Here is a 9,734-nt window from a genome sequence, read left to right on the forward strand (position 1 = left end):
TGGTATGAGGGTTATTCTGCACTCTTCTTGATTAACTGAATAGTTGGTTTCAAATTCATATCTCTTGCTCAGCATCTTTCAGTTGCGTGTTGGACCACATTAGTTCTTTATCATCACTAGCAATTGCTCCATCTTGTTCTGTTCTCTATTGTACCTTAGGTTGGTCATCCTAATTATCTTTTTATTCCACAGTGTTTACATTATTCATTAACACATGGTCTTTGGGAAATGTATCAGCATTTCTATGGTTCTGTCAAAGCATTTTTATGAATATTTGACATTAGACTTCCTATATTTTGCCCAACGGTGACTACTTCTAATGTTCTTTGATGTACTAACCATACATTTACAAATCTACAAATGTGTCCTACCATTCTAGACTCGAATTTCATGGTTTGTTTGTTTATCGTGATTATATTTTTATTTTTCAAATACACAAAAGTTTCACCAACAATACATCTCATAGGATACGACGAAGCTAAAATTAAAGAGAAATATGCAATACGTGGTATATTTTGAGCCGGGTTATCTATTGACAACTGAAAACTCCTATACATCAAACAATATCCATTCAGTGAAAACATTTAACAATGAACATGTTATTAAATATTTGCTAACAAACTATAACTATATTATTGAACAGCTCCCTTACCCAGGAATTCTTTCTTTGATCTGAAAAAATTTAATGCAGAACTTGAAGTAATGATAATGGGATCAAAGTCACACTCCTTTGCCAATTTTATGAATTTACCACAAGGGTCATTCCACAAATGGGTAGCCGGAATAAATTTTTCGATGTCCTGTGGGTGAATATAATATAGTGAATATTTAGTTTTAAAATAGAAATTTATAATAAGTTTGCTTAGACACAAAAAACTGCATTTGTCTGAATGAAAAAAAGTGAGCTATATAGCATACGTACATTTCCTTAGATAAATACCGGGATTCCTGACATGTCTCTTTTTTTTTGTTTCAATGCCCATAGTTTATTAATTTCAGACTGTATGACAACAATGAGCTACAGTAAAGTCCTCAGGTAATTTAAAATGCACCAGTACTTTTACATTCTGCGACTCAAAGAAAACATTGTGAAATTTAATGTGGTAGTTTTAAATTCATTTTCGAAAATCAAATTTTTACACTGATGTATTGAGATGTGTTCATCAAGTTCTTTTTGTTTGGCTCTGTGAAAAAAAAATGTGGAGTTAATCGTTACTTTTATAATGCATCCACAGCTAAAAGTACCGATAATTGAGTGGCTTCACGTCATAAACCGTGAACCCGTGAATTGTTTTGAATTTTATTGTTATCTTAAATAAATAAATGTTATTGAATTTTATTGGAAGACTGTGTATGATGGTTTGCTTGACACAGAAGCCTATTCAAAAATATATTTATTCTAATAAAAAAAGATTATACTTTGAGAATAAAGTATGAAAGTGTATGGGTAATTGTAGTAAAGTTGTGTTGAAAATAGGTACCATATGTTTTGCTGTTATCTTGAAAGCTTGCGATTTATATGTTGATTATTGTGAGCTAAAGTTTGGCATACAAAATATAAAGCCTCTCTTATGATAGAAACATCATTAAAACAGAAATATAAACAGGAAAACATATTAACATCGTTATGTACTTCACCCATAACTTAAGATTTCAAGGAATTTTAAACCTGAATGGCACTACATATGCAAGTGGGTTAAACGGACAGGGCACAGAGTCTCAGGGTTGGGGTATAGCCATCTCCATAATTTACAGATAACGATGAAAAGGAAAGCAGCCAGTCAGCAGAGCCTGTCGCAGCCTGTTTGGCTCTGTGAAAAAAAAATGTGGGGTTAATCGTTACTTTTATAATGCACCCACGCCTAAAAGTACCGATAATTGAGTGGCTTCACGTCATAAACCGTGAACCCTTTGATCCATATTCCGACGTGCTAATCATCAGGACAGCCAACGTTTAAATGTCCAAAGGGGATTATCAACACACTTAAAGAAGGGTTAATCAGACAAAATATATTTAATCATATATCTTAATTTATACTTATTAATCTATTGTTAATAATAGCATTTTGTATTGTACTTATTTACACATTAGAGGAGTTTAGCACTGTCCAACGCATAAGCGCTCGTCTCTCTACCTGTGGAGTCCCATCACAACACATTTGTAAATGCACAGCAACGATAATATTGTCTCGCACTTATTTATGAGCCAGCGACTACAGGGATGCAATCATTTAGCAGCAACCATCTTTACTTCATATCATAGTATTATTAATCATCACATGACTTTCTATTATAAGTATTTTAATTTGTAACACCACGTACTCTGTAGAAATAATTCAGTTTTGATGCTATTACTTTTACAACTATTTATACCTTGGAGTTTGGAATCAGCTTTGGCATAGACTCTCTTCTTACCGATAAACAACTGAAGATTCTACTAGCAATAATGCTCAACTAAAGTCAAATAATATCTGTCCTTTCCATAGATTTTCATTCTCGCTTCACTTCTATACTTCCTCCTTTCCTCCAGTTTTCCATTTGACCAGCGTGACCACTGTTCCAGCTTTTCCTGTTCCCTCAATCTACAGTTTTTTAACTGACGACATCATTCAAAGATCTTACGAAAATGGTTCAAAGACTGTGCCTTACTAGTTAGATGATTCATGTTCTTCTTGGATGATTTGCTGTACTTTCTGGTTACAATATTTTTGAGAAGGATAAAACTCTTCACTAATTTTTATCTCAGATGATCAATGTATGTAGACATTATCCTTCTATGGTTTATCACAACAGTCAGAAAAGAATTGAAAAGTATTTGGGACACTTCTGCTTGCATACGTCAGTATGAAAAGAGAATTATTTGTGTGAGATCTGGTAATCAACATCCAAAAGGCTTTATCGGATTGTATAAACATTTTGATATCTACAGGCCGGTGACTGAGGTTTTTCTAACTTTTTGCAGACCCATTATTCTTTTCACAGGTGTGTATGACACATGTAAGAATTATATTATCAACATATGTAAACCATGCTACTCTAAGGTTTTCCAGCATGTTGACCAGATCAGCTGTGCATATGTTAAAGAAGACAAGACTCACAAAGGATCCTCGTGGCAAGCCAGAAGTGATTTTAAAAGTGTCAGACCTCTATTTGCCAAATTTAAACTCAAAGTTCCTTGTGCAATATTTATCATAATGGAAAGTTCAAGATTCCCAGAGTCTTTAGTTCATGGAAAATGTAGCAGTAAGGAAAGACTTGCACGAAATATAGCTGAGAGATTGTCTGCCTACCAGGATGGAAAGAAAAAGTAAAAAAGTGATGAGGCTGTCAGACAATGCATCCAGCAGTGTATGCGTTTTTTGTTTGTTTCTTTCTTTGCTATTACATTTGGCATGCATTTTTTCCATACCTTTGACATTAGTGTATGATGATCTTTGAACGATTTGGACAGTACTGCCAGTGATCCCCCTCGTAGGTCCTTCTATATTTCCCCTCTATCATGGACATATATAGATCATTTCAGCTATTTCTCTTTTCTTCTGTGTAGAGTGAGTTTAATTTTGTAGTATCTCACACTATCTGAGTCTGGTGTAGATTTTCTCTTTCTTGCTTGAATAATTTTCTTCAATTAATCTAAGCTCTTTGTTGTTTCCATCTATGTGTGTGTATGAGCTCCCTCTTGTAGTCTGTTATTCACTTTCTGCCATCCTCATCTCACAAAAGCATGCCACGTTTCTTATAACTGGATCATATACTTTTGTAAGAAATTATTACTTTTTGTTTTCGTCATTTCTTACCATATCGCCTTTTTATCTAATGTGATCCACGCACCCACCTCCTTGATGATCTTTCCAAACTTTTGTGACATTTTCCAAAATTTTTTTGACATACTGGGATGTGCTGGATCACGGTTTTGACAGAAATTATGCCATATTACTTGCCAAATTCTATATTATTTTAGCTGGATTTCTGAGGTACCTCTATTGAATTTTGGTACCTGTGCTTGATCACACTTTCTACTCTATTACTCCTTTACTGATCTCAATATTTTCTTTTTTAAGCGTCCTTCATTTCTGATGTCCTCAATTTGGATTTTTTGGGAGTAATTTTATTCCTCTGGTCCATTCAGTCTTTTTTTTTCACTACCTTTCTGCATTTACCCCAATGATTTTGAATCATGTTCTTTATTGGAATACTATAGTTCAAATTCATTTGTGCGACAGGCTCTGCTGACTGGCTGCTTTCCTTTTCATCGGTAGCCGTAAATTATGGAGATGGCTATAACCCAACCCTGACCGTTTAGCCCACTTGCATTTATTTATTTAAGATAACAATAAAATTCAAAACAAGATATCTACTGAAGGCTTGTAAATTTTATCTAATTCAATTATTAAACTTTTACATCTCTTCCATAATTAGCTATAATCAGTATTATTCAAATATTTCCACATTTTCCAACACAGCTGTAGGGATGGAGAATAATAATAATAAACTTCAGTAAAACTTACAAGACTTCAGAAGATAGTTTATTTTGAATGTTGTTGTTATCTCAAACAATAAAATGTTATTCAAATGTAGTTTTGGTATATTCATTGTGGGACATCCTGTACTACTTAGTTGACATCGTGTTCGGTGATATCGGTAGTTCTTAGCGGTAATTATTTTAGGATAATATAGCTAATGCACCAAATATTTATGGGGAGGTTGAGGGCTACTGGTTGGCACTATGAACTTCGTCACACCAACCATGCTCGCCCTTTCAGCCGTGGGGGCGTTATAATGTGACGGTCAATCCCACTATTCGTTGGTAAAAAAGTAGCCCAAGAGTTGGCGGTGGGTGGTGATGACTAGCTGCCTTCCCTCTAGTCTTACACTGCTAAATTAGGGACGGCTAGCACAGATAGCCCTCGTGTAGCTTTGCGCGAAATTAAAAAAAACAAACAAACAAACAAACAATCATTAGTTACATATATATATATATATATTGTTATTTGACTAGAGGCCTATACGTGTGTGTGTTTGTGTTTGAGTATAACCGACCGACAAGCTTTGAACCTAGCATGTACCTTTAGGGCTTCCGGGGGAGTTACATAAAGGTTTGCTGACGCCACTATCTCGGTCGTCTTTTGACAGTCATCGGCGCCACATTTAGATACAAGTATTGGATTTAAAACTCTGAGATTTTTCAGTGTAAAAAATAGCTTATTTTATCACAATAATTCTATATAGGCTATATCTTGAAAAGTGAAATAGTAACAACAGAATAAATCATTTTCTTCTCATGTCATTTTTTTATTCAAAAGAGTATTGAATTAATGAATGATTTATAGGATGAATCCAAAACCAGCCCAGTATGTTTCAACTAGACCAAAATCATATATAGACTGGATAGAGTCAAGATTGTCTCATTATGTCTCGCAAATGACCTGGTCAAATGAAGAAGTTGGATTGGATTTTGGTTGCGGTTCAGGTCATGTAACTAGAGATGTGCTTTTACCACACTGTCCAAATCTGACCAAGGTTATAGCACTTGAAGTCCAACCAGCTGTTGTGGACTACGCCAAGCAGACATTCAACCATGAAAAGATTGAATACATGGTACTGGATATAATGGAAAGGTAGAGTAAGAATTATTATTGGGGTATATCGTTTAAGTAGAATTATTCTGACGAAAGTATTTTGTGAAAAACATTGTACATTTTTCGTAGATATTTTACAGAAAACTAATCGGTCGGCTATATTCAGGAGTTCAAAATAGTTTGGATACTTTGTTCTATTAGACTCAAAATGTTTTATATTTAAGTAATTTGAATATTTCAAGACTGTAAGGAGTATGTTGTGTTTTGTTCTGTGGAACTGATGCTACTCAGGAGAGATGAGAGAAATGCCCCAAAATTCGTGATAGATTTTGAGTATATAAAACTAAATATTGTATAACTGATCAAAACAGAAGTATTCTACAATAATAACGGATATTTACCTCTTTTGATAAGGGTTATCTATATTCAGGTTTAAAAGTTTGTATTTGGAAAACGGAATTTCTATCTGTATAGCTGAATAATCGTAATGAACAGTTGCGTAGAAATTTTATGAATACCCTTACTAGTCCTAGGCTTTGAAGTTATGGTTTTGAATTTGATATTAAAGGAGGTTAGCATTAATATATAAAAATTCTTAGCATTGTTGAATTTCTAAAAGCTTGCAATTTTACCCAGTGGGTTTGCAAATAACATTCACAAATAATTATTTTTAAATTAGGAAAACTCCCTAGCTTGTTACTTTATATTATTCTTCAGAAAGTACGAAGCTTTTTTTAAATTACACTTTAATCACATTAGAAAGTTTAAAGTAGAATTCAAACCAGTTTTGAGCATCTTACTGGTTAGAGTGAGTTGAATATCAAACTTAATAGATTAATGTATTATTTACTTTCAGGACCCCTCAAGAGTGGGACAAAATGTTTGACAAGGTATTTTCTTTCTTTTCTTTTCATTTCGTCAAAGATTGTCGAAAATATTTGAACACTGTTCGTCGTTTATTGAAACCGGGAGGATATTTTCTTACACTGGGCGTGACTTCCGTTCCTCTATTTTACGTTTGGTCAGAGATGTCATCAATGGAACAATGGAAAGATTATTTTAAGGTAAAAGTTTATCTTAATATTCAGAAGTTACAATAATATTTTCTACTATGTATCAAGTAGGTCTGTCCTGGTACTCCAAAAGACTAACAAAGTATATGAATAAAAGTTTATCCGTCTGTGCTTAACTTGGAATTCATTGTCACACGTGGATGAGATGGTGCTACGTACTTAATCGGATAACCTTCATGTATTGTCTAGTACCTATGTTAGGACTGGATGGACTGAGACAAGTGCGGAGTATAGTATTTTGACCAAGGACACAAATACAAGAAACAAGCAAGTGTTAAACCCACAAGCTCACGATTATGGGCCCGGCATGGCCAGGTGGTTAAGGCACTCGACTCGCAATCTGAGGATCGCGGGTTCGAATCCCTACTGTTACAGACGTGACACTTTAGTCTTAATGTTATGTAAAAGTTACACCAGTGTGTGTGTGACAAAAAGCAAGTTTTCTTCGATATTATGAATATCAATATGAATATAGATCTGTCAATTTAAGTTATTTCACAGACTTTAAAAAGGTTAATTGTGTTTCACTCAGAGCCAAAGCTCTGAGCTACTTATACCTCCCAGTGACGGGACAAGTTTAAGTTAATCTATCAATTTGAATTACTTCGTAGACTTTAAAAAGGTTAATTGTGCTGCACTCTTGATTTCGCTTGGAGTCAAAGCTCTAAGCTACTTAAACCACCCACAGCGAAAAGTAATTGTTGAGTATTTCAGTCATGCTAAGAGCCGCTCAACAAAAACATTCGGTAAATCTACATTTTTATTCTTTAAGTTACGTCACATTTTGAAATGTGAATGATAATGTGATTAATTCCTAACAGTTTAGTGTAGAATATCCTGCTTGCAAAATAAAATTTGGCATCAACATTATTCATGCCTGTTCTCCCGTTATTTCAAGAGTATGTTAAACTTTGCATGCGCAGCTTTTTCAAACGCAGCGCTGGAAGAGGCCGTCGTAAACGGGAGACAGGCGAACGCTCGGACAGACACTACGGTTCGAAAGATGTTTTCAATGAATACCTCTGTTATGTCTCCGTTTGTTATATAACTTTCCGTAACTTCGTTCCGACGAAACTTTAGCGACACAAGTCCTTTCTTAAATAAAACTGGTTTATTCTTTCTGAATATAACTGTACCGATACACTCAACTTCAACAGTTGCGCTATAACAAACTATAATTCACGTATCACGAGCTAGATTTCAACAATACGTCTCTCTCTGACTGCAGTTCAATTACTCATTACCTACACATTGTTGTCCCGTCACGTTGTGACCATCTTATATATACCAGACTACCCTATATCTAGTAAATGCTAGAGCACTCCCGAAGGAACGGGATAGTTCTAGAAAGCAGGTGGCGTGACAATAGTCACGTGATCTCGCTGACGCAACACTGCCCCCCTCCTTAGTATTGTTCGTCCCGAACAATAGCCACATACAATAAACCAATAACACTAACTTAATTAAAATGTACAGAATTACAAACACAAAATTACAATTCAATAAAGTCTCTTAATTTTACGGGACGTATCTTCTTCCATACTGGTCTCCGTCTCGTTGGCTTCTGTTTCGCGTGGGGTTCATCTGCTACATCAGGAAATGTCCTATTATCGGTAATAGTCACATCAGTGGTAGTAACTTCTTTAACGGCTTCACTGATTTCCTTCTCAAAACCGAGTAGAGTTTCTTCTTCGACAATGGCTTTTTCAGGTGACACGTCTTCAGTGGCTTCTTTTGTTCCGTTGTTCACTTTGTCCCAACTGAAATGTCCTGGACCGTGATAACGCCAAAGCCTGTTGGCATGCACCACCTTTGGCTTACCTCGCCGACCACATTTTATTCGGAAAATCACGTCTGAAAGACGATCCACTATGTCATATGGGCCTTCCCATGGAGAAGACAACTTAGGAGACTTCCCTTTGGTCTTCCACACTTTGTCTCCTGGTACAAAGCTGACTTCAGTAGATCTCTTATCATAAGATAACTTCATCGAATCAGCAGACGTTTTCAAGTTTGAACGCACTTGATGGTGAATATCATCCATCCTTTCCGGTAACACTTCCACAAAGTCTGACATATTCACAGGCAACTCTTCATAAGGTGGGCATCCCTTATGCTTGGGTCCCCTTTTAGCACCACATGTACTGCATGTCCTGCACCAATCTTCCACATCTCACCTCATACCTATCCAGTAAAATCTTTGTCGTAGATGACTCAATGTCTTCCTAATTCCGAGATGTCCTCCTGTTAAATTATCATGGGATCGACGCAGCACAACTTCCCGTAACTTCCTCGGTATAACTGTTTGCCAAGTCGTCACTTTCCCATCTGTAGTTTCCCGTCTCCGGACAAGAATACCATTTTCAAGCTTCAACTGCTCCCATTGCGCCCAATAGTGCTTTATCACAGGGCTTAGACTAGACACCTTCTCCCAAGCAGGGCGCAAAACACTTGCTTTTAGGAAATCAATTATAGGCTTCAAATCTTGGTCTTTCTCCTGTTCTGCTTTGATATCTGTATTTAGTTCCACTTCATCATCATCAACTTTTTCAGTCGGCTTGACTTCAGCCCGCTGGCACCCAATCAGCTCAACCTCTCTTTTGACAGTTACCGGAACTTGGCCTTTGTTGTTCCCAAACGTCATTTTATCAAAATCAATTACAAACTTCCTTGGTAGTAGATAGTCCAATCCTAATATGCATTCGTCTTCAATGTCAGCTAAGTATACGTTCTGTTTGTCCTTTATGCCCATGAGCTCAATAGTTACCCACACTGGTCCCCACAATATTTTAGAATGTCCTGTCACACCATAAAGCTTCTGTATGGCTTCTGGTACTACTTTATGATCTAACACCTTGATGCTCACAAGGGTTTGCTGAGACGCAGAGTCTATGACAAAGTTGCACCTTTGGCCATCCATCTTTCCTGTCACATAGACACTGTGTGTGCTTGGCATTTTACACCTAGCTGTTAGGACTTTCATGATGGGGGTTGGTGAGCGTCGCTCAACACCAACCACTACAGGTCTCCTTAAGGCCGACTTGTTGGTAATATTCCTCCTACACTGGCTCCTCAAATGTCC

The 9,734-nt window shown here is 36.2% G+C and overlaps 1 protein-coding gene across 1 annotated transcript in view; it reads left to right on the forward strand.

The window, feature by feature from the left end:
- The first annotated feature begins 3,194 nt into the window (after positions 1-3,194).
- The window catches only part of LOC106463836 (juvenile hormone acid O-methyltransferase-like), a 13,287-nt gene continuing 6,747 nt past the window's right edge, over positions 3,195-9,734 (forward strand). Inside the window, exons 1-3 of the mRNA XM_013923915.1 lie at positions 3,195-3,307; positions 5,331-5,618; positions 6,436-6,643. Of these exons, the coding sequence (XP_013779369.1) occupies positions 3,195-3,307; positions 5,331-5,618; positions 6,436-6,643 (609 nt within the window). The remainder of the gene's footprint in view (positions 3,308-5,330; positions 5,619-6,435; positions 6,644-9,734) is intronic.

Source organism: Limulus polyphemus, unplaced genomic scaffold (assembly GCF_000517525.1).
Source record: "Limulus polyphemus unplaced genomic scaffold, Limulus_polyphemus-2.1.2 Scaffold1496, whole genome shotgun sequence".
Classification (NCBI taxonomy): domain Eukaryota; kingdom Metazoa; phylum Arthropoda; class Merostomata; order Xiphosura; family Limulidae; genus Limulus; species Limulus polyphemus.